Source organism: Oncorhynchus clarkii, chromosome 9 (genome assembly GCF_045791955.1).
Source record: "Oncorhynchus clarkii lewisi isolate Uvic-CL-2024 chromosome 9, UVic_Ocla_1.0, whole genome shotgun sequence".
Lineage (NCBI taxonomy): Eukaryota > Metazoa > Chordata > Actinopteri > Salmoniformes > Salmonidae > Oncorhynchus > Oncorhynchus clarkii.
In genome coordinates, this window is record NC_092155.1 from 66,247,865 (window position 1) to 66,272,997 (window position 25,133).

General features: G+C 39.8%; 2 protein-coding genes across 3 annotated transcripts; both read left to right on the top strand.

The window, feature by feature from the left end:
* The first annotated feature begins 829 nt into the window (after nt 1–829).
* On the top strand, nt 830–6,236 carry LOC139416807 (SAP domain-containing ribonucleoprotein-like). The gene is made up of 11 exons (XM_071165882.1): nt 830–897; nt 1,404–1,503; nt 2,909–2,958; nt 3,177–3,238; nt 3,355–3,406; nt 3,506–3,579; nt 4,393–4,433; nt 4,618–4,640; nt 4,743–4,814; nt 5,880–5,954; nt 6,063–6,236. The coding sequence occupies exons 1-11, from the start codon at nt 865–867 to the stop codon at nt 6,108–6,110; spliced, it is 630 nt and encodes a 209-aa protein (XP_071021983.1). The 5' UTR covers nt 830–864; the 3' UTR covers nt 6,111–6,236.
* Nucleotides 6,237–11,919: 5,683 nt separating this feature from the next.
* Nucleotides 11,920–24,474, top strand: LOC139416770 (cyclin-T1-like). Of its 2 annotated transcripts, none has more exons than XM_071165827.1 (9): nt 11,920–12,109; nt 13,492–13,573; nt 13,716–13,844; nt 18,393–18,453; nt 19,172–19,234; nt 19,427–19,472; nt 19,709–19,872; nt 20,030–20,100; nt 20,210–24,474. In XM_071165827.1, exons 1-9 carry the CDS (start codon nt 11,940–11,942, stop codon nt 21,491–21,493), a joined length of 2,070 nt encoding a protein of 689 aa, XP_071021928.1. In that variant the 5' UTR covers nt 11,920–11,939; the 3' UTR covers nt 21,494–24,474. The 2 variants fall into 2 exon arrangements, with proteins under 2 accessions (XP_071021928.1, XP_071021927.1); XM_071165826.1 differs by having other exon boundaries at nt 11,922–12,109; nt 19,172–19,233; nt 19,417–19,472.
* The last annotated feature ends 659 nt before the right edge of the window (nt 24,475–25,133 follow it).

Consider the following 25,133-nt stretch of genomic DNA (forward strand, 5'->3'; position numbering starts at 1 on the left):
GACGCAATTCATTAGCATATCCGAAATTCCATTGATTATATCGCATGTATTGGAGTCAAATTGTTTAATTGTTCCCTTCTAAATCTGTTGGATAAAAAAAAGTATGGATCAATGTATATAATGAACGACTTAGGCCTATCAATAAAGATATTTTACATGAAAAGCTGGGCTATACATTTCATTGTGTCAAAGCAAATGACTAAAATTACACCGAATTTACACACAAAAACAAAAAAAGATTTATGATAGCAATGTACCAACTCAAAGCGGTTGGGATTTTACTGAAGAAGCAGACGGGTCGATTTCTGATGGATGAAACAGATTCCGCATCTACTCATCCAAGTAGTAACAGGCATTCCGAGTCTTTTCGGTGACTGGTATCATTGGTCTACATTCCCCTCAGGAGCCGTTAATTCGGGCTTTTCGTTCAGTAGTTCTTAGGAATGGAACTAAAACCATGATGAAATTGTCAATATATAATTTAAACCCTAAAAAGGTTGCCTACCAGATCGTGAAATTTGAGTTCAAATACATTTTTACCTGACCAGATTATTAGATGGCCTGCAAAAACAAATTGAGAAAAAAATGTAACGCACTGAAAAAAATGAGCGCGAACCAGACTGAGGCTCCTCACTAGATTGTTCCTGCACTGAGCAATTACCATCTTCAGTGAATATTTTTTATAATTTGTCAGCAGATAATCGATGTCTGGGGCTCAAAAAGCAATAACAGTAGGCTATGCAAATCAGGAAGCCAAATTAACGGCTCTTTCACAGTTGCAATTCGGTTCCCGACGGTCACCAAAAAGAGCCGTTCAAAAAGAGTCGTTCGTTCGCGAATGACCTACCACTACAACAAAGCAAGATGGCTGAAGTTGTGGAGCTCCAGAAACTAAAGGTTGTTAACCCGTTTTAGCTTAGTTTGAAACGTCTAATACCGGTATTATATTTTGGGGAAATCAAGTATTGTATGTTGTTAGCTATCTTTGCATTGTAAATCATGATCTAGCACGCTGGGGATCTTCGGACACAAAGAGTCGTAGGTAGCTAGCTAGCAGATGCTAGCGGACAGGACGGAAATAGTCCATGCTTGCTGCACGGTGTAGCTAGCTAACAAGGCATTTTGAGGTTTAAGATATCCACGCGTGAATTGGGTTGGGTTGGCTTTGTTATTCAACGAGGGCCAAAGTTAGCTCTGCTACTGCTGTGAAGTTGGCAACTGACATCGGCGCATGCGCGACTACAAGTGAACGAATGAATGAAATTGTACAGAATGTGCTTGAGAATGTTAGGCCAAGCTTCGCTGTTGGGCAGTAACATTTGAATTGCAAAAAATTGCCATTTAGTGGGAAATCTCAAATGTAATCTAACCAGTAATCTACACTCATGCCTGACCTCCCACAGCTTGCTGAACTGAAGCATGAGTGTGAGACCAGGGGTCTGGATGTGAAGGGCAACAAAGTGGAACTGATCACACGACTACAGGCTTATCTGGAGGAACATGGTGAGCATGCAATAATGGATGGACTAAATACACATGGGGTCAGGTTCCCATACTCTAATAAAGCCTGGTGCTGTTTCCAATCAATCAAATGTGTTTAATTAGCCCTTTTTACATCAGTTTATATCAAATCAGCCGATGTCGATCAAATAAAATGTTATCGGTTGCATACACATATTTAGCAGATGTTATTGCGCATATAGCGGAATGCTTGTGTTCGTAGCTCCAACAGTGCAGTAATATCTAACACACAAATCTAAAAGTATACAAGTGGAATTAAGAAATATAGAAATATTAGGATGAGCCATGTTGAGTGTGTGTGTGTGATGGGATGTATAGACATTATGGACAGTGTGGACATAATATGTAGTATATCTGAAGAATACGTGAATAGAATAGTTTATGTACAGCAATAGTTGAATAGCATGGCCTTGACTAGAATACAGGATATACATATGAAATGGGGGGAAACGGTATTAAACATTTATTAAACTGACCAGTGTTCCATGTCTATGTACATGGGACATCAGCCTCCAAGGTGCAGGGATGAGTAACCGGGTGATAGCCAGCTAGTGACTAAGTTCAGGGAAGGATACTGGGTGGAGGCCAGCTAGTGATGGCTATTTAAGTCTGATTGTCTTGAGATAGAAGCTGTTTTTCTGTCTCTTGGTTCCAGTTTGCACCTGTACTAACCTTCTGGATGATAGCAGGGTGAACAGTCCGTGGCTCATTTGGCTGAGGTCATTGATTATGTTCTTGGCCTTCCTGGGACACTGGGTGCTGTATATATCCTGAAGGGCAGGCAGTGTGATATGTTGGGCTGACCGCACCACCCTCTGGATAGCCCTGCTGTTGTGGACGGTGCCATTGCCGTACCAGGCAATGCTACAGCCTGACAAGATGCTCTCAATGGTGCATCGGTAAAAATGTGAGGGTCTTAGGGGCCAAATTTCTTCAACTTCCTGTTGCGCCTTGTTCACCACACCATCTGTGTGGGTGGACCATTTCATATTGTCAGTGATGTGTATGTTGAGGAACTTTAAGCTTTTCACCTTCTCCACTGCGGCCCCATCAATGTGGATGGGTGCGAGCTCCCTCTGCTCTCTCCTGAAGCCACGATCAGCTCCTTCGTTTTGAGGTTATTTTCCTAGCACTACTCCGCCAAGGCCCTCACCTCCTTCCTGTAGCATGTCTCGTCATTTTTGGTAATCAGGCTGTTGTCATCTGCAAACTTGAGGATTTTAATTGGCCTATGAAAGTGTAACTTGCTGAATTCCAAATCAACTTCTACTAGCCCCTACCCCTTGACACCCTTTTATATTTAAAAGGTGTGAGCAATATGGTGAAAAGTCTACCCAGTCTATGAAATGATAAGGTGAATCATAAGCCTGATTTTCATCCTAAACAGAGGATGACATGGGCCTAAATGAAGATGATGTTCTGGGAGAAGAGCCAGAGGTAAGCCTGGTTTTAAACCACGTTTTAAACCACTATAGCAGCAATGGCACTTCATGTATGGATTAGATGGGTTCCACCATGTCCAGTATGATTTTGATCATACAGTATAAAGTCACTTTGTACATGCTGCAATTGCTTTGGTGAAATATCTGCTAGGAAAATACATGTAAAATCATAGGTGCATTTCTTGATGATACTTTATGCATTTGAACATGTAGGACCTCACGAAAGAGGATGCCATCACTGAGGATAATGACAAGAAACCCATAGTGTCTGAGGAGTAAGTTTTTCCTTTTATGTGAACACACATTGAAGAGTGACATTTTCCCTCCATTTTCCTGATGATCTGATGTCCCTATTGAAATATGTTAGTCATGTGATCTTAATGCGTTTCAGGACGGCTGAAAAGAAAGTGGTAAAAATCACACCCCCAGCGTCTGTGGATGAGGTAATATGATGCTTGCTGCACTCTCACCAGTCATGACAAGTCGTCAATGCAATGGTGGTGTGCTAACCTTATAATTATTTTTTTAAATCCTGTTTTCAGAGGGTACAGAAAAGAGCAGAACGCTTCAATGTCCCTGCGTCAGCTGATGGCAAGAAGGCCATACGCGCTGCCCGGTCAGTATCCCACAAATATTCCCCACACTATTGATTGGGCATATCTATTAACCTATATTGACAATTTGCATTGTGTGCCCCCCCCCCCCCCCCCCCCCTTTACTCTGCTCTCATATATGCATAGCCACTTTAACTATACATTCATGTACATACTACCTCAATTGGGCCGACCAACCAGTGCTCCCGCACATTGGCTAACCGGGCTATCTGCATTGTGTCCCACCACCCCCCAACCCCTCTTTTACACTACTGCTACTCTATGTTCATCATACATATGCAGTCACTTTAACCATATGTCGGAAGGGACGTTAAACGGGAGTCCTGACTTTCTGAGGTCATTAAAGATCTCATGGCACTTATCGTAAGAGTAGGGGTGTTAACCCCGGTGTCCTGGCTAAATTCCCAATCTGGCCCTCAAACCATCACGGTCACCTAATAATCCCCAGTTTACAATTGGCTCATTCATCCCCCTCCTCTCCCCTGTAACTATTCCCCAGGTCGTTGCTGCAAATGAGAATGTGTTCTCAGTCAACTTACCTGCTAAAATAACGGATAAATAAAAATACAAATTAAATAAAAAATGTACATACTACCTCAATCAGCCTGACTAACCAGTGTCTGTATGTAGCCTTGCTACTGTATATAGCCTGTCTTTTTACTGTTTTATTTTTTTACTTACCTATTGTTCACCTAATACCTTTTTTGCACTATTGGTTAGAGCCTGTAAGTAAGCATTTCACTCTAAGGTGAAAAATACCTGTTGTATTTGGCGCATGTGACACTTTGATTTTATTAAATATGCATTGTGTTCAGGTTTGGTTTGCCCGCTGCTGCACCTCCAACTTCCACCCCAGGTCAGTGTGAATCTTCCAGTCATTTTCACAGTTCATGTGTGGTTTTAATATTATTTTTTCCCAAGAACCATAACCTGCAGTCAGTTTATAAACAAGTGTTGAACAACCTCATTATCACAAGTAATGATAATGTTTTCTCCTGCATTTTCACTCTGGTTTTAATTAGTGTTTCTCTCTATCAAAGGTGTTACTGTGAATAAATCCACTGTGAGTAATCCAAATATGAGAAACAGTGACCTCCCCTCATTTAAATAATGTAACCATAAGTGACCCAGAATATTTAATCAAACATCTCTGTGTTCTGTGTAGGCGGTCAGTGTTGAACAGCTAAAAAAGCGAGCAGAGCGATTTGGCGGGAACGTTTCTTCAGTTTCCAAGAAGGTGAGCGCCTAGGGGTAGGGCAGCTTCTATCCTCTGGACAGCTTATTAGGTACACCTATCTAGTACTGCCTTGGACCCCTTTTGCCTCCAGAACAGACAGAATTCTTCAGGGCTTTCTAAAAGGTGTTGGAAACATTCCACAGGGATGTTAGTCCATGCTAATGCGATAGCATCACGCAGTTGTTGCAGATTGGGCGGCAGTACATTCATGCTGCGGACAGCCTGTTCCATCTCATCCCAAAGATGCTCTACTGGGTTGAGGTCTGGGGAGAGCGCAGGCCACTCAAGTAAACTGAATTCACTGTCATGTTCCGTGCAATGTTTTTCCACTCCTCAAATTGTCCAGTGTGATCGCGTGCCCACTGGAGCCACTTCTTGTTTTTAGCTGATGGGAATGGATCCCGGTGTGATCGTCTGCTGCAATAGCCCATCTGTGACAAGGATTGATGAGTTGTGTGTTCTGAGATGGCGTTCTGCACACCACTGTTGTACTGCGCTGTTATTTGCCTGTTTTTTGGCCTGCCTGTTAGCGTGCACAATTCTTGCCATTCTCCTTTGACCTCCTCTGACCAGATGCCGCTGACCAGATGTTTTTTTGTTTGCTGCACCATTCTTGGTAAACCCTAGACACCGTCATGCATGAAAAGCCCAGGAGTGCGGAAGTTTTTGAGATACTGGATCCGGTGCACCTGGCACCATAGATTATACCACATTCAAAGTTGCTTAGGTCACTCCTTTTGACAAGTCTAACTTTCTATCGAGCAGTAACTGAATGCCTCTGCCTGCTTTATATAACAAGCCACAGCCACGTAACGCACTGTCTTTAGGGGTGATCCATTTTTGTGAATTGGGTGGTGTACCTAATGAACTGTATGGTGTGTGTATTAGACTACAGGGCATCCTGAAAGAAATGCTCAATCGAAACCTTGTGATTACTACACTAAAGCATTTCTGATTAAGTCACCTCCAAGTTACATATTTAAGACCATGTCAAATCACATTTTATTGGTCATACACATTTAGCAGATGTTATTGTGGGTGTAGTAAAATGCTTGTGTGTTACAGGTTGAGGAAGATGAAAAGCTGAAGAAGCGGAAAGAAAGATTTGGGATACTCGCTGCTGTTACACCTGACGTTGAGGTATGTTTTCACATTCTGTATTGAATCAATACAGGTATTATACAATTTCTTTGATACTTAATACCGTAAAGATTTTATTTTTTAAATGGTTTAATTTTTTTCCCACAGGCAAAGAAACGGAAGCGTTCTGAAAGATTTGGAAATGTGACTGTGTAAATTGTGGTATTTACAGATGTTTTATGTTTTTTTTATTTTGTTGCAAACAGAACTGAAATGTACTGTATATAGCTTGTCAATTATCAGTTGCATTACATTTAGTCATTAAAGTCGTTTTCAATTATTTTCTGTGATTCTTTCTATGGGTTTGCTACTTGATTATCATCTAGTTATACCAAGTGGAGTACACGGCCTGGTAGCAGGGCACCCGCCTCATTGGGTCCCCCAAGATAGCGGCCTGAAACAGCATGCTGGACCATGTGCTTACATTGCCAGACCTGTGAGCTGACAAGTCAGGACCTATCTCACTAATCAGTATCAGTATAGGAAGCCAGACAAGTAAAGGGAAGAGTTTGTGCAGCCTGGTCTCGTTGACTAGACGCAGCATAATAAATGTAAATCCGGGACCCCCCCCCAACAAAAATAAAGTTGGTGGGGTGGGAGTATAACACAAATGTCTAGCATCCTAAAGGTTGAGAGGTCAAATCTCAGACAACATTAGCATTTTAGCAACTTTAACTACTTACTTTTTAGTTACTTTGCAACTACTTAGCATGCTCGCTAACCCTTCCCCTAACCATTTTTAGCTAATCTTCCAACTCTAATTTAACTCCTAAATTTAACCCTTAACCTAGCTAACAGTCATCTAATGCTAGCCACCTAGATAAAATTTGTACTATGAAATTGGTGATGGACATCCACAAATTAATACATACCAAGTGACTCGGATTTACATTCAGGATAATATGAAATGTCCTGAGACCGGGTTGGTTTGTTTGTTGGGTCATTCTGCTAAGTAGTAATAAGAACATTAATGGATTTATTTTATATAGCAATTTATAAGAAGAATCTCGGTCGCTTTTAAAATGAGAAATATTTGGGATTTATTGGGCGATGTCTTCCACACCTTCAGATGGGTTTAATTTTTTTATTTATTATACATTTTATTCATAATACAAAAATCAACTTACATTGCTACATCAAACATGTCTAGCAAACCAAACACAGGTATTAACAATGCTCATACATACAAAAAAGAAACAATTTAAGTGCAATTATATTCACTTTGAAAATATCTTATTATAATGATTCATGAAGATGTTATTCTTGTTACTCAGTAGGGTTAGTGTTTTAATAAGATAATTCAATCAAATTTAATTTTGGTATAGAGTTTTTGAATTTTTGTTTGTGTATAAAGTATTTGGCAACAAGAATAAAAAATTAACAATTTCAGTGGTTTTGTTATCATTGCAATGGTAACATATATTTTATGTTAAAATTATAGGCAGTGTTCCTAATGGTAAATAAGTACTTTGCAAGGTTTTCCCAAAACTCTGACGCACATTTACATTCAGAGAACAAGTGAGACAGATTGTCACCCTTTTCACAGAAAACGCAGATATCAATAGCCACAAATTTGGAAATCATAGAATTACATGGATATCTTGTGTAAAATGTTGAAGTGCACTTCCTTAACTTTGTTTGGTATACAGTATTAAGGCCTTAACCATGCATTTTTTCAGACAATGTCAGGAATAAGCATGTTCCAGAAAAACGTTTCTCTCTGTGTAAGTTGGTTTTGTGAATGAAGAATGTCATTTATATTTATTACAACAAGATTTCTCAAGTAAGCCCACGCATTCCAATCTGAGTTCTGGATAAACTTTGATCACTCCCCAAATTAAGATGACTTCATAAGTGTAGTTAGACCACTGGGAACGGCTTTGATCACATAAACTCTCTGAAAGGTATTGGAAACTATTTCAATGTTATAAATTGTTCATATGTGAGAATATTACCCTTGTTGTCGAAAACATCAAGAACAAAGTCAATATTCCTCTCATGCCAGCTGGGGTAGAACAATGACTTATTCCTTACAGTTATGTCTGAATTATTCCACAAAAGAGCTTTATGAGGGGAACAATTGTGCAGGAAACATATTTTCCATGCCAGTAAAGCTTGTTGGTGAAACCTAGCCAATTTAGCAGGTAACCTTTCAGGAAAATAATTACATTTCAGTAAAAACTGAAGACCTCCCAATTTATTAAACACATTATTTGCAATGAAATACCATATTGAATCAGTATCGAGCAAACATTTTTTCAACCAGTATATCTTGAAAGTGTTATTTATGTCAACAAAATCCAACACTTCTAGACCGCCTTCAGCTCTTTTGTTAGAAAGGACATATTTTTTTAGTTTGTGAGACTTATTTTTCCAGATGAAGTCAAGAAAGGTCTTATTGATCTCTTTACAAGTAGCTGGATTTACACATAACAATAATGAGGGGTACACAAAACGAGATAGTCCCTCTGCCTTGGACAGAAGTACTCTCCCAAGTATAGAAAGATCTCTTTGTAGCCAATTATTAAATATATTTTTTAGTTCTCTTAATTTTTTTGAGAGAAATTAAAATGTCTGACTAAGTGTTTTTTTTTTTTACATGTATTCCTAAATATTTAACACAGTCCTTTACAGGAATATTTTTCACTTTCTTTATCATCAGAGTCAAATAAACATAAGATTTCACATTTAGAAATATTCAGCATTAATCCTGATGCAATAGAAAATGCAGTTATAGCATTAAGGCATGTGCGACCTGGTCTTTGTCTCTTAAGAAAAGAGTAGCATCATCAGCCAGTGGCGAAATTTTGATTTCTTTGTTAAAAATGGTTAAGCCATACAAATTTGCATCATTCAGAATATCTAGAGATAGAAGTTCCACAACCAAAATGAATAAAAATGGCGAAATTGGGCATCCCTGTCGTACACTTCTGTTGATACTAAATATTTTGAAAATATTAAGGTTTAGTAGCACAGAACTATTTATATCTTTGTAAAACATGTGAATTACTTTAATAAAATATTCACCAAATCCAAAAAGTTTAAGAGACCTAAAGAGAAATTCATGTTCAAATGTGTCAAAGGCTTTACAGAAGTCCAGAAATAGAACAACCGCATCTGAGTCAAATGCATCTGAATAATCTATAAGGTCCAAGACTAAACGCATGTTAGAGTTTATGTGACGGCCCTTCATAAATCCTGTTTGAGTCTCATTTATAATGGTATCTATTCATTTCTTTAATCTTTTGGCATAAACCAGAGCAATCAATTTGTAATCAACATTTAATAAAGTAATTGGTCTCCAATTGTCAATGAGAGAAGGGTCTTTATCAGGCTTCGGAATCAATGAAATAAGGCCCTGTTTCATAGTGGAGACCATTTCCCCATTTTTAATGCAATCTTGAAACATATTGAAAATCGGGTCTTCTCGTAACTCCCAAAACTGTCTATAGAATTCAACTGACAGGCCATCAGGGCCAGGTGATTTTCCTTTTTTCATCAAATTCAGAGCCTCTCTAATTTCTCCAATTGTCACAGGTGAATCGCAAACTGAGTGGAAATCATCCTCAATTACACGGACACAATTCTGAATGTGGCAAAATGTAACTTTCACAACCACCTTCCTGAAATTGAGAGCTGTAAAGGTTTTCATAAAAGGAATTGACAAATGATGATATTGTAATGTGATCTTTGCATAAAACATCGTTAATTTTGAGTGCAGTTATAGATTTTCTTTTGTAGTTTCTCTTTTCAAGTGCAAAAAAAGTAGTGTTTGTTTCCCCCTCTTCAATACATTTAGCTCTTGACCTTACAAAGGCACCCTTTGCCAGATCAGTGTAAGTCTGTTCTAATTCTAGTTGTAAAGACCTGAACACAGACTCCTCTTCTTCAGATAGATTATCTTTCTTTAGAAAACTGTCAAGCTTGCTCATCATCTCCTTTTTCTCTATGGTTTTTTAATTGCATCAACTCTTTGGCGCGTTAAATGGCTACCACTCTTGACTTTATATTTGAAATATTCCCATCTACTTCCATGACCCAAGTCTTTTCTAGCAAAAATATCTTTAGCTAATGATTTGATGTTTTCAATGAGATCAGTATCTTTAAGAAGTGTATTGTTTAATTTCCAATATCCTCAAGTACCTTTTGATGTTTTAGTAGCTTGTCAATTCAGGGAAATCAAGTGATGATCAGAAAAGGGAGCCAACGGATGATCTACATCTATAACAAATTGTAACAAAAAACGGAAAATTGGGAATAAATCTATTCTAGATTTACGTGACATAGTTTTGTTGGTCCAGGCATAACCCTTAGCATCCGGATTGAAATAACACCAGGCATCCTCAACACAGATCCTTGCATAATGTAATGATAATGTTACTATTTTGAGGGTTTTGACTCGTTCTAGGAGGAAAACGATCAGGAGATGCATTAAAATCCCCTGAAATAATTAGAAAAGCCTCCGAGTATTTGTTGTTTAAATCATGTACTTTCCTGGTAAATTGGGTAAAAAGGGTCTTATTAGGAGCATGTGAGTTATGTCCGTATACATTACAGATGATGAAAATAGCATGGTCAAGTTTAACAGTTACTATGACCCATCTGCCGTCTTGTGAAGATGTGGATTCTAGAATGTCACCTTTAAACTTGTGAATAAGTGTCAAAACACCAGCAGACTGATTTGATCCATAACTGAAATAGGCCATATCTCCCCATGGTGCTTTCCAAAATTTCAAATCACTTTCACCCTAATGAGTTTCCTGAAGAAGAACAAAATCTGCATTACTGCGTTTACAGTATAAAAATGAAGCTTTCCTTTTTGTAGGATTTCTCAAACCCCTAGCATTCAGACTAACGATATTGAGTGGATTGAAAACGAACTCCTGCATTAAAAAATAAAGAACACAAATTAGATAACAAGTATTAATGTGAACAATAAAACAAACAGTGAACCTTGAGAGGATTACTCCACGGAAAACTACGCTCAGATGAGGTAGCTGTGGTCAACAGAATAACAAATCTATTAACTTCCTTTTCTTTGGCAAGTGTTCATCAGTTGTAGTTCGAACGGTACATGTATAATTGGCAGTGCATTAACTGTACTCATGGTAGTACTCACAGTTCCAATTTGGTTAATGTCAACAGAGTAACCCAGTAATCATTCGTCCTTCGATAAACGCGTGTGGGCCCTTGAACCCCGCCTTCTTTCCCTCTTGTCGCGCCTTCTGTATAAACGGCCACAGTTTCTCTCTGGCAGCCTGATCCTGCGGTATCAGAGCTTCTTTGATGTGGAGTTTCTTCTCGTCCAGAAACTTGTTCCCCTTGGCCATTTTCCATATGATGTCCCTGTAATGGCGCATAGTTAAGCGCAATATGATATTGCGAGGGGGTCCATCAGATCTTCGTTTCCCAAATCGATGTACCACATCAATCACGTCTCTTAGCCTGTCGTTGATGCATGGTGCCACTTTTCCCAGGATATTAATGACTACTTCTCTAATATCCTCTACCTCTTTTACACCTTGGATTTTCAGATTCCACCTGCGAGAGTACCTTTGAAGTTCATCTACATTCTCACACAGCCCCGGAGTTCTTCATAGGGGACATGATCGTCTGACGTTCACAGCTCCTCCTCAATTGGTAGGCTGAATTATCCACTACCGAAGGGTGATTATTCCGCGACTGTAAAAGCGACCAGACTACACCACACCTGCAATAATCCAAAACAGTCCCCAGACGAGGCGATATTCTGCATCCCTCGTCCAAACCAGGAATATGTTATAGATTAACTCACCATTGTCTGCTGATTGTAGGCCCTTCGCATTTACTTTTCTGTCAGGCCATGGATACCAGAGAGGTTTCGTTTATTTGCCACAGATGTTTAGAAATTATGTTTAGGGACACATGGCACATTTACGCCATCCACACCATTGACGTCAGTTCCTGTGACGTACCACGAGTCTAAAAAAATTGTCCTTCTCAGTAATGGCGGCTTCGTTCCCTTCTCCTTCTGGAACAAACAACAAATGGTACTTCACCCGAGAACAGATCGAGAATAGCCCATCTCGTCGTGTGGGACTTGATCCAGACAAGGAATTATCATACAGACAGCAAGCCGCGAACCTTCTACAGGACATGGGACAGCGACTCAATGTGTATCTTTTGTCGGGCCGGGGACGATTTGTGCCTGCTAACGGCTAGCTATAGAGATTGATGCCGGTTTGGCGGCATGGCTAGTTGCTATCTTATATGGATACTGTATTCATGTTAGCCTATTTATTCATCTGTGGTGTGTACAGACTGGCGTAGTTAATAGCTATTTGTAACAAGCAGCCCAGACTTGCTGCTGTGACTCGCGAGTGCTAGGGAATTGGGTTCTATTAGCACAACTAGATAGTTAGCCTAGACAGTTAGCTAACGTTTAGTGTAGGCCTCTGCGGCCTAGGCATAAGCTTCCTGTGGAGAACAAAAGCCGAGCAGGGGCCATTTGACAGTTATTTATTATAAACGGGGTTCAGGTGTATTAAACACGTTCTTATATTTTGATAAAAGCATTGGTTTTGTTGGCCATAGTGTTAGAGTGATATCAAAGATATGTGGCGCTGTTATGGGAGCTAAGCTGGCAGTCTTTATCTGCTATTACGAGTGGCTAGCTAGCTAGCGAGTAGGCTAAAAACATCCTGGGGCAAGCGAACGTTAACTGGCGTTTACGACATAATATAAATGGTATTGGTGAGAGGTCCAATGCTGCAATGTGATAAAAATTCCCCTGTGTATTAAAGCTAGTTAGTTTCTTATTTCTGATACCATGTCATTGGCTTCTTCGTGGCCACTTATTAATTACTTCCTTAACTACAACAAACTCTGACCCAGAATGCCAAACTGGTCTCAGAGCATGTATTATTCTGTTACTAAAGCCAATAAGCATAATTTAGTATGATATGTTACAAATTAATACATACCATACGAAATGTATCATCCATTTTGTATATGTTACTAAATACAATCCTTAGCAAAACGTACAATATGTTACGAATTCTAGCTATGTGGCTTACATTAGCTAGCTCACTAATGTTAGCTAGGTTAGGTTTACGTTTAGGAGTTAGCTAACCCTTCCCATAGCCCTTTAACATAAAAAGTAGTTAAAGTTGCTAAATTGCTGACGTTGTCCGTGATGAGATTCGAACTCGCAACCTTTGGGTTGCTAGACATTTGCGTTTTACCTCACCCATAGCAAATGTAACATACTAAATGGATTGACTCGGATTTACATACAAACTCTGAGACCAGGTTGAGAATGCTGTTATAGCCAGCTAGTATGTTGTTCTAGCTAGCCAGTTATGTCCTACTATGTACCACCAGTCAACATCAGGAGTAGTTACAGCAGATCACTTAGCTACACCCACAACTAGCTAGTTTAGTTGAAAATAAGTTGGTAGCTGCAGTTACATAACATTTCTGTAATTCCTCAAAATGTACTTTGAGTTAAATCTCACTGAGATATCATATGTTATAATCCTTAACCCTTATGCATCAGGTCCCAGCTAACAATTAATACTGCTATTGTGTATATGCACCGATTCTACATGATCCAGTCCTTCACCAGGTTCCACAGAAATGTAAGTACTTTTGCACGCTGAGCCTCCCTTGCACAATTGTGTCTTGTAAAGTTAATTCAATCTTTTGTGAAATGCATAATGTGTAGCACTAACAAGACACCAGTTTTGAACAAAATGTTAAAAAAAAAAATTTTACCCCTAGGTCATAGCTCCAGCGACACTGTTCCTGGCTGCAAAGGTTGAGGAACAGCCCCGCAAGTTGGAGCATGTTATCAAGGTGACCCATGCATGCCTCAACCCTCAGGACCCTTCACCAGACGTCCGCAGTGATGTAAGTGTCCATGGTCTGACCACTCCACTTCAAACTCACTATGACACTTGCAGTGTGATCCTCTGACCACAAACTGATTGAGTGTAGATCCAGTGTTCAACTTTTTTGGTATTTTTAAAGACCCAAAGTAAGTACTTTTGTGTCAATATGCATGATGGTAGTTGCATCATAACTGTTTGACATGGATTTCTCCGCTTGCAGGCTGTTGGTGTTATATGAAACAATTTTTAAAAATTATTTAGATATTGCTTTATTTGATACAAGTTCTGGCAAGAAACGGAGCAATAACATTTAATGCAACTTGACTTTAAAGTTCTTGATAACATTTGAAGTGGTCTTTATCTTTTGTGACAAAGACATAGCTCCAATGCATTCTCTTTCACAGGTTGTGAAAGAGGGTGTTGATATTCTCCACACACTCACCATCTTCCTTTCAGACGGGGAGATCTGTAAACAGTTCTGTCCATACCAGGGGTTGGAACCAAAATTATTTTGTTCTGAACTTCTTCCTTTTTTTGTCTCAGCAAAATAAAGTTCTGACTGGTTTGAACCCCACAAAAAGTGCTGGTTTATATAATACCTTTCTGTTCCTTTCGTTAATTAACTTACTTAAGTCTACCCCTTCCTTTTTTGAACATTCTGTTAAAAATCGCGCAACTTTTCAGCGTCCTGCTACTCATGCCAGGAATATAGTATATGCATATGATTAGTATGTGTGGATAGAAAACACTCTGAAGTTTCTAAAACTGGTTAAATCACGGCTGTGACTATAACAGATCGTGTGTTTCATTGAAAAACGCAAGAAAAACTGCTCTCTGAAAGCTAAAAATAATTTCCATAAGTCACTTCCATGAGTTGTTAAAAGAGGGCAAAATTTAATATCGACCTGCATGCAATTCATACAAATTCCACACGATGTCGCCATCGTCATTTTCAATAGATGGATTTTCCAACAATTAATTCAATCTGGCATCCGTTTCTTCCAGTCTTCACCCGGATGTTGTTAATGTGGACATGGGCAGCCAGTGATTTGCAAACGAGGAGCTATTGAATATACATCGCCCTGTAATCATTTTGATAGATTATAAACGTTTACTAATACCTAAAGTTGGATTACAAAAGGATTTCGAAGTGTTTTGTGAAAGTTTATCGTCGACTTTTTTAATTAAAAAAAATTACGCAGCGTTTAAAAACAATGTTTTTTTCTGAATGACACAGCTTCCATACAAAGCTATTTTGGGTATATATGGACCGATTTAAACGAAAAAAAGACCCAATAGTGATGTTTATGGGGCATATAGGAGTGCCAAGAAAGAAGCTCGTCAAAGGTAATGAATGTTTTATATTTTATTTCTGCGTTTTGTGCTGCGTCGGATAAGCAGAGTCTTTGTTTACGTCGCATTCAGGCATTTTCAGGTGGTGCATGCTATCAGATAATACCTTCTCATGCTTTCGCCGAAAAGCATTTTAAAAATCTGACTTGATGGCTAGGTTCACAACGAGTGTAGCTTTAATTCAATACCCTGCTTGTGAATTTTGATCAAGGTTTGAGTTGTAACGAGTACATTTAGCATTTAGCGTAGCGCATTTGCATTTCCAGGTGTCTACTTGAGACATCTGCGTCTCAAGTATAGTCAAGAAGTTTTAACCTGTGAAATCAATTTTTTTAAACTTATCTCATTCAATTTCTTCACCAATCAGTGCAGATTGAGCGGGCAAGCTAGTTCTTTACATGCATGATGGACAGACAAGTGTAGCCTATGATGCAAGTGCGACTGAAATTTTGCGGGAGTGGAGGAGGCTTGACGTGCTGGGCATCTTGTTATGCATAATCTGAATTAGGTCCACAGAGTAATACTTAACTTCTAAGTGATCCCTTCCCGCTCAGATCCCGGTAACGGGATTGATTTGTCAACATCCAGTGAAATTGCAGCACTCCAAATTCAAAAACAGAAATACTCATAATAAAAATTTACAAAACATACATGTATAATACATCAACATAAAGCTTAACTTCTTGTTAACCAAGACGCAGTGTCAGATTTCAAAAAGGCTTTATGGCGAAAGCAGACCATGCTTTGGACATTTCAACCAGCCAGGTGCGACACAAAACTCAGAAATAACTATATAATTCATGCCTTAGCTTTGAAGATCTTCTTCTGTTGGCACTCAAATGTCCCAGAAACATCACAAATTGTCATTTTGTTTGATAAATTCCTTCTTTATACCCCCAAAATGTCCATTCATTTGGCGCACTTGATTCAGAAAATACACCGGTTCCAACTCGCCCAAGTATCTAATAAGTTACCTGTAAACTTGGTCCAAACATTTCAAACAACGTTCCTAGTCCAAATTTAGGTATCGTAAATAATCTATAAAATTTAACACAGAATAAACTGTGTTCAATACCAGATGAAAACAAAGTGAAGCGTGCACCAAAAGACTAGAGTCCACCTGGAGTGACACATGGAAAGAACAGGGCTACTTCTTAATTTCTCAAAAGAAAAACAACCAATTTCTAAAGACTTGACATCTAGTGGAAGCCATAGGAACTGCAACTAGATTCCTATTAATTAAAAAGGGCTTACCATAGAAAACTAATGGAAAACAGATTGACCCCCCAAAAAAAACATTTCCCTGGGTGGATTGTGCTCGGGGTTTCGCCCGCCTGAGTGTTTTCTATCCAAATCTACTAATAATATGCATATCCTAGCTTCTGGGCCTGAGTAGCAGGCAGTTTACTTTGTGCACACTTTTCATCCGGATGTGAAAATACTGGCCCCTATCCCTGAGGTTAACCTTTCTGGTAAGGGGGTTCTGCTAGCGGAACACCTGGCCTACAGCCAGTGAAATTACAGGGCGCCAAATTCAAATAGAAATCTGATTTAACATTCCTCAAACATACAAGTATTATACACCATTTTAAAGAAACTTCTTGTTAATCCAAACAGTATCCGATTTCAAAAAGACTTTACGGCGAACCACACCATATGATTGTTAGGACAGCGCCTAGCCACAAAAAAAAATACATTTTCCAGCCAAGGAGAGGTGTCACAAAAGTGAGAAATGGCGTTAAAATGAATCACTAACCTTTGATCTTCATCTAGTGGCACTCCCAGGACTCCATGTTACACAAATGTTTGTTTTGTTCGATAAAATTCTTCTTTATGTCCAAAAACCTCATTTGAAATTGACGCGTTATGTTCAGAAATGCGTCGTCTCAAACAAACATCCGGTGAAATTGCAGAGAGCCACATCAAATTACAGAAATACCTCATTTTTGTTCGCGCATTTAGTTCAGTAATCCAAATGCACGAAGTCCAGGCGAAAAGTCATAAGTTCCATTTAAAGTTCGTAGAAACAATGTTTCTAATCAATCCTTGGGGTGTTTTTATCATAAATATTCATTGTTTCAACTGGACAATACTGTTTTCATTAGAAAGGAAAGGGAAAGAAGGTTGTGTGATAAACAACTCATGGCTTTCAGCTGAGCCACTTGCTTTGAGTGGTCTTATTCTCTCCCCTTAAACAATAGAAGCCTGAAACAACTTCTAAAGACTGTTGACATCTACTGGAAGCTTTAGGAAGTGCAATCTGACCGCACAGACACTGGATATTCGATAGGCATTCACTTAAACTACAAACCTCAGAATTCCCACTTCCTGGTTGGATTGTTCTCAGGTTTTCGCCTGCCATATGAGTTGTGTTATACTCAGACATTATTTTAACAGTTTTGGAAGCTTTAGTGTTTTCTATCCAAATCTACTAATTATATGCATATTCTAGCTTCTGGGCCTGAGTAACAGGCAGTACTCTGGGCACGCTTTTCATCCAAACTTCCCAATGCTGCCCCCTATCCCAATCCATCAAGGTAACTAGGCCTATAGTATCCTTAACTAGCATTGAAAAAAATGTATCCATTCTTCTCTAGCGAATTATAAATCTATCTCCCTATCTTCTGAATAATGCTTCTAACGTCAGTACCGTAGCCTATGCTTCAGAGGGGGAAGGGCAGGTAACCGGCACAGGCAAAGATTTTTAGGTTGCAAACAGACACTGGAATAAGTTAGAGTGACCGAGTGAGGGCGTTGCATGGACGTTTTGTTGGGACTAGGAAAAAGGTGCCTGGAACATAAAATAGTGTTATTAACCGGTTCCCATGCTTTTAAAATAATGGTTTTGTTCCGGAACAGTGGATCATTTTCATTCCAGGTTCTGTTTCCGTTCCTTAAATGCCATTGTTTTCGGTTCTGTTCCCTTAACCGGATCCAACCCCTGATCCATACTCACTGCTTTGATCTGTAGAAATTTTAAAGCTATCCTGCGCTTTGGGGTTTTCCTTTTTCTCAATCTTACCTTTACCATCATGCTCCTTTAAGTGCTTAAATTGTTATTACAAAGTAAGAAATTGGGTGTTCTGAGGCAGTTGTACCTCCTTGAAGGTAAGACTGCGTAAAGGGAAAGCAAGAGGTGTGAGTGAGACATGAGGGGTGAGAGAATGCCTCCTAGTGAGTAATGCCTGTCTCCTGCCTGTCCTCTCAACCTCAGGCTTACCTGCAACAAGCCCAAGACCTGGTCATTCTTGAGAGCATTATACTCCAGACCCTGGGTAAGTTGGGATGGACAAATGAATGGGGTCTTTGATTTCATCCCAAAACAGAGAGATGTGATGCTTGCCTACTGATAATATTAACCTCTTTGTTCTTGTCTACAGCAGTCTTTGAGTAGCAGCCCATTCCATTGGAAGGTCACATCTAGTCTTCCATGCTCACTTTATCAGTACTGTCTTGCATTTTCGGTTCCCCGCTGTTTTCGTCATTAACTTTACAGCGCAGCACTTTCTTTTACCTTTTCCTCTTGACTTTAAGCCATTCTTTTGAGTCACGTAATTGTTGTGATGGAAGATATGTTGGTTGTAATCACATTAGAGATAATGAATTTAGTACAGTATTGATAGAATTTGGATGGCACAGTAAAATGCCCATTCACCACCTATAACCCTTGTCTCAATGACTGGCTTAAATGTTAATGCTAAACCTCTAATTCTCAACTCATTCATTTACATTTGTCTTATACAGGGCCTGTCATCTGAAGATCTACAGCAGTGCATTCATTCACTATTTACTGTAGTTTCATAAGACTTTGGTTTTCAGGGAATTCTTTTAACGCACAGTGAGAATACTGAAAATTCAGTAACTATTGAGCTGAAGCTATTTTGACTTAACACCCTCAGGTTCCCATAAATCAGGATAGAAGATTCTAGAGTGTTCTTAGAAATTCTGTTGCTCATGACACCTTTTGTCTCCACTCTACCCCCTTCATTACAGCTTTTGAAATCACCATTGACCACCCACATACTCATGTTGTCAAGTGCACCCAGCTGGTCAGAGGTAAGAATCAACAAACCCCCTTTCTTAGGCTACTGGTGAAGTTTGAGAACCCTAGTACTTTTACAAATAGCATAAATGGTTCTTACCTATTTAAATGTATTATGAGTGTTTTTATTGCATGTATTTAATGGCATTATTTTGAACGCAGCAGGTTTTAATTGTATTTTCTTGTTTCTCGTGTTGTTGTCCCAGCGAGTAAGGATTTGGCCCAGACCTCATACTTCATGGCTACCAACAGGTATGCTGTTCACTCTGTGTTCAACTTTGAGCTTTACATTTGTCAATTCAATACAAATGCAATGCAACATTGTCTAAACTGAAAAAGGAGATGTTCTTATGACCTGTATTAGAATGAAATCACCACCCATTGATGAGATGCACAGTCCTTTTTCATCGTATTCTGGAACTGAATCGGTTTCTTCTCCCCCCCCCCCCCCTTTGGATTGTTGATCTGGGACCCAACCTGCTGTGTAGCCTACACCTGACCACATTCTGCCTGCAGTACAGCCCACCCATAGTGGCCTGTGTCTGCATCCACCTGGCTTGCAAGTGGTCCAACTGGGAGATCCCTGTCTCCACAGACGGCAAGCACTGGTGGGAGTATGTGGACAATACTGTCACCCTTGAGCTGCTGGATGGTATGTTTGAATTTAATTTTGTTGGATATGATGATGTAACATGATAAACAACTCATGGCTGTCAGCTGAGCCACTTGCTTTGAGATGTACTGCAGATGTTGGTTATATTGTAAGGAAGTGAATTGCAGAGCCCCTTGTAATACTTTGTTACCCACAGAACTCACTCACGACTTCCTACAGATCTTGGAGAAGACACCAAGCCGATTAAAACGCATTCGCAACTGGAAAGTAAGTTGTAGTTTGTAACATACTTGCACTGATTTTAAATCCTCATAGCTCCATTTCATTCAGGGTATTTCCTTATATTGTTCCTTAACGCAATGGTCTCTTGTCCCAGGCGGCAGGTCAGACAGTGAAGGGAGGGAAGTCTAAGGTGCCAGAGGACGGGGACCAGACAGATTGTATGATGAGCATGATCTCCATGTCGTCCTCTGAGACCACGCTGGCCAGCCTCTCCAACCCTTCCTCTTCATCCATGGCTCCCATACTACTGGAGCTCAAGTCGACCCTGGGCAGTGGCTCCGACCAGCCCAACCACGTCGAGCTGCACGCCCCAGCCAAGGTGTCACTGAGTGAGTACCGGGCCAAGCACGCTGATGTCCTGGCTGCTCAGAAGAGGAAGCTTGAGAACATGGAGGCCAGCGTGAAGAGGGAGTATGCCTCGGCAGCCCAAGCTCTGATAGGCCAACATCAGAGGAAGGAGAAGTACCACCGTGATCAGCTGCAGTCCAGCTCCCACCATTCCAGCTTAGCCTCCTCTGACCTCAGCAGCCCCTCGCCCATCATCCTCAAGATCCCCCTGGAAAAGGAGAGGGGCGAGCGCAGCTCCCTGAAGATGCGCCTCCCTCTGGGGACTGGGGGAGGAGGGGGGCACAGTGGAGGAGGGAACAGAGGAGCCGGAGGAGAACAGGACATCAAAGTGAGAATCCGGGTGCCTGAGAAAGTACGCAGTGCAGGCTCGGGAGAGGAGGGGGGCAAGAGTAGGGAGGGCAAGCATCGAGATCGCTCCCACCACCACCATCACCACCACCACCATCATTCATCGTCGTCTTTGAGCGGTGCTTCCGTCTCTTCGTCCTCGTCACATAAACACTCAGCCAGTGCTGCTGGAGCTGTAGGAGGAAGTGGTAGCAAAAAGACCCCCAGTGACTCATCTAGAATGAGCTCCTCCTCTGCTTCTCGAAAGAGGACACACTCCACTGAGTCCCAGGGATCCCACCCGTCCAAAGTCTCTAAGTCCTCCAGGAACTCAGCCTACCAGCTACCTGCTCTGTTAGCTGCCTCCAGTGCACACTCCCTGGGGGCGCAAACTGCTGAGATCCTCCCATCCCTGGGTCTCCCCTCCCTCCACCAGGGAAACTTCTCTCACTCCAAAGGGGACAAGACTGACACTAACGGACACAATGCAGGCGGGGGAAGCCAGTCAAATGAGTACCAGGACACATTTGAGATGCTGAACTCTTTACTGAGTGCTCAGGGGGTCCAACCAGCTCAGCCTCCCATGTTTGACTACCGGTCTCAGTACGGGGAGTACAGATACAGTGGAGGGTCGAGGGGGGGCTCTCGACCGCCACCCCTGCCTGCTGAACCTCCACCCCCGCTACCCCCTTTACCCAAATGATCCCTGATGAAGGGGTGAATTACTGACAGTATCTGTAGACGCCTCCACATCCTTCCATAAGACATTTGCACTGTGACTTTGGGTCCCTTTATGTGTTTGAAGGAATCATGTTGTGGTTTTCAACTTGACAGCAAAGAAATGTACTTCCAATACATACTTATCAGTGATGCATGTACAGAAGTTTCTCCCTTGTTACATCATCATATCCAATACATCTGTGGGGCAATAACAGGTGTGAAAGAAAACAAAAGGAATTTATTTATAAAAAAAATGTAAATACTATTTTTGATGTTATTCATTTTTGTATTGTGATATGAACTCAAATCCAATTTCATGGAATGACTGGACCTGATACTTTAAACATGGCTGTTTTAAGGAATTTTGAATGCACAGTAGAAGAAACAAACTTGTCTGCTTCACTTCTTAAATTGTGTATGTCTCGCTAACAATTAGTATTTTTCAGAATGTTTTTAAATGTTCTATTTATTATTAGTGTTGAATGCAATTAGAACATTTTGCCAACTGCCTCCCCTGCGCTTTCTGCTGTGTCCTGTTGAACTGAATGATAGTTGAGTGCTCCTTACACAAGTCTATTTGAGAATGCATGTCTTCAAAGCCATCGTTTGAAATGTTTTTGTTTAAAAAGTAGTCACTGAATCAGATCTCCCCCCCTCCATTTTGTCTATTATAGTACATTTTTCCCCTCTGCATTATTTGCAACACTTTATATATTAATTATGTAAAATGACTTTAGTGGACAAAATATTTTCACATTTAGTTAAAAGTTGCAAAAAATACTTGAAATTTAAAAGGAACATTTCAGTTTTTCTACTTCATATTCATCTTTAGCACCACCCCTACATCAACATGTGAAAATTGTGCATTTTTTTTTTGTAGTAAAAAAATAGAGTAATATAAGTGTTTCCAATGAGTATGCAATGCCAACTCGTATTTGGTTTAAATCCAATGGTGCAAATTAGGAAAACTTATCTTCCTCTCTTTTAAATTTTAAATTACATTTTTTTACCAAACATAAATGTGCCATTTTCACATGTTGATTTTGGGTAGATGCTGGACATGACAAATATGAAGTTGACTTTAAAAATATATTTTTTTATTTTCCTTGAGGCTTGTATTTTAGTTTCTAGATTTGAATGTGTTGCAGTCATTGTTTTAAATGGTTGTAAAATGTTAGTCATAATACTCAAATAATTACACTAACGTACAGAGTTTATACTACAGTACTTATCTACATATTCCTACACATTTTGATAATGGACTGATTTTTGTCTTAGTGCTTTGAACAGAATTCATAGTGTTGCTTCCACTACTGTTTTAACGATAACTGATGTCTTCACTCGTACATTTTGAATGCAACTGAAATTGTATTTTTGTGAGATTTTGATAAGGTGCATAATCATTTGTCTATATTATTTAGATAATTTGTTTTTCTGGTTTCATGCCACACCATATGGTTGCTTGTGGCAATCACACCATGTGGTTGCTTGTGGCGATCACACATGCTCAACTGAGGGACTTTTTTAGAGGTTTTAACATAACATCTCCGGTACCTCTGTGTCAACCATCACTGTTTACATTTAATTTCAGTGAGAATGACCTGTTCAATTAAGATAATCTTTCCCTTCATGTTCCAGACTTGCTGTTTGTCATGCTTATGAACAAACTGGTATAGTCTTTCTCCTTAAATCATGTTTAAAATTGTATGATAGTGGAAATGGGCTTGAACTTAGCTCTGACATGTTTCAGAACTCTCTTTGTCCAATGGATGGGTTAGCTGACAACGTCACAAAAACGATGCACATGTTTCAATGGGGCAGAAGTTTGTGTGTTGTGATTCTGGATGGCCAGATGGCTAGAACCAATACAAGAGACTTCTCATTTCAGTTAGTTTTCTTGTTCTTGATACCATGTCTTGTTTTTAGGTGTTTTGACTGATGTCACATCTTTGCTAATATGGCTAAACTTCACAAGCTAGCTAACCAACAACTGTAACAATGTATTTGAGAGACAAGTGCTCATTGTGCAAATGTATTTATGTTTTCAATAAACATTGGAGACTAAATATAGTTTACATGTCAACAATTTAAGCCAACACTGTCTGTTTTGCCCCATAGTTGTGCACACATCGCTTTTGCTTAGCAACCAACCAATCTATAAGCTGCCAATGGACAATTAATCAGCTGGAAATCATGTAACACAGCTGTGGCATACTGATTTGATGTGGTATTTTGCTATTGATTGGTTTTGTATATAATGGAAAGAGTTGACATTATGGTTGCTGTTTCCTAGTACTTTAACTGATGTATTAAGGGAACAGGTGTACGGTTCTACTGTTTCTACAGTCTGCTCAGTTTCTACAGTACTTGAGCCCAACCATTGATTCTTGTCACTCAGGTAAGCCTTTATGATGATATATGAAGAGGAACACATGGATATACTTTAAAATGCACTGAATCTCTATCCCAGCAAGATTGTAATCAAACAGATGTTTTATTGTTAAAACTGAGGAAATTGTATTTTGTATTACCAAGAGCATTATGCTTCCATTCTGTGTTTTGTATTATAAGATAAGACATATTATCGTACTATATTTAGTTAAGGATCGACTGGGACTGATACATGGATAACTGTATGCAGTCTGTCTTGTGTGAATGCTTGTTGAACATGAATGACTACAAAATAACACTGATATGAAAATAGAAGGAAGACATGCAACCAAGTGCAAAGTCACTGCTACTCATCTACTTCATAATCTTTTCCAAAAGTTGTATCGGTTTGTACCTATTGTCACATCTTGTTAATGTTGTCGTGGTACCACAAACTCAGGTCTGGAATAGGAATGTTTGGGCTATCTTTTGTTTAAAATGTATCTAAAAGTCGGCATTGTTTTGTTGTGAACATGGTTATTTTAAAAAAATGTGTTTGATATAATCCCATGTCAATAAATGTTTGAAGAAAAACCCCTTTCTAAATGTTCTTGTGTATCTTATCATGCAACAAACTTGGTTTTACAGACATTACACTGAGGGGGGTGCAACTCAATATTAGGAATACGTTCCTAATGTTTAGTATATTTAGGCAATATGGTCCGAGGGGGTGTGGTGGGTTGTTCTTAGGCTAGATGCATTGAATATCTCCGCTTGCTCAGATGTGGGTTCTCTAACTTGACAGAGAGGTCTTTCAAACAATCGTGTATGTCACACCCACAAGTCTACACCAATCAAAACTCAAATGGGGCGGGTATCTTCTCAACTCAGGGTGTGCGGGGGAAAAAGGCGCAGTTGCTTTCGATAACTGGTTAGGTAACGACATGGTAAACTCCTCGTTGTATCAACCAAAATGCTTTTTAAAAGTACTTTTCTTGTCCATTACATATTTTGGTTACATCAGAGGGCAACTGTACATTGACAGCGAGTAAATAACTATTTTGCTACATCGAGGCTAACGAACGCTAAACAAACATGGCTACTAAAAGCTAGCTGGCTAGCAAGATAACAAAAAAGCTACAGTTTGCTGAATTTTCGGCTAATAAAGAGGCGGGCCTGTTCCATGTTGCACGTGATTGGGTTTATGCAGGATCCTCATTAAGGTCCCGAACAGTCATTCTGATTCCCATGTA

Excerpts from the sequence above, each read along its gene's own strand:
- LOC139416770 (XM_071165826.1), top strand. The coding sequence starts at position 11,940 with ATGGCGGCTTCGTTCCCTTCTCCTTCTGGAACAAACAACAAATGGTAC. Across the intron at positions 19,234-19,416 it reads AGTGCACCCAGCTGGTCAGA|GTTGTCCCAGCGAGTAAGGA; the intron begins GGTAAGAATCAA and ends GTTTCTCGTGTT. Across the intron at positions 19,873-20,029 it reads CACCCTTGAGCTGCTGGATG|AACTCACTCACGACTTCCTA; the intron begins GTATGTTTGAAT and ends TGTTACCCACAG.
- LOC139416807 (XM_071165882.1), top strand. The coding sequence starts at position 865 with ATGGCTGAAGTTGTGGAGCTCCAGAAACTAAAG. Across the intron at positions 3,239-3,354 it reads AAACCCATAGTGTCTGAGGA|GACGGCTGAAAAGAAAGTGG; the intron begins GTAAGTTTTTCC and ends AATGCGTTTCAG. Across the intron at positions 4,641-4,742 it reads TTACTGTGAATAAATCCACT|GCGGTCAGTGTTGAACAGCT; the intron begins GTGAGTAATCCA and ends TGTTCTGTGTAG.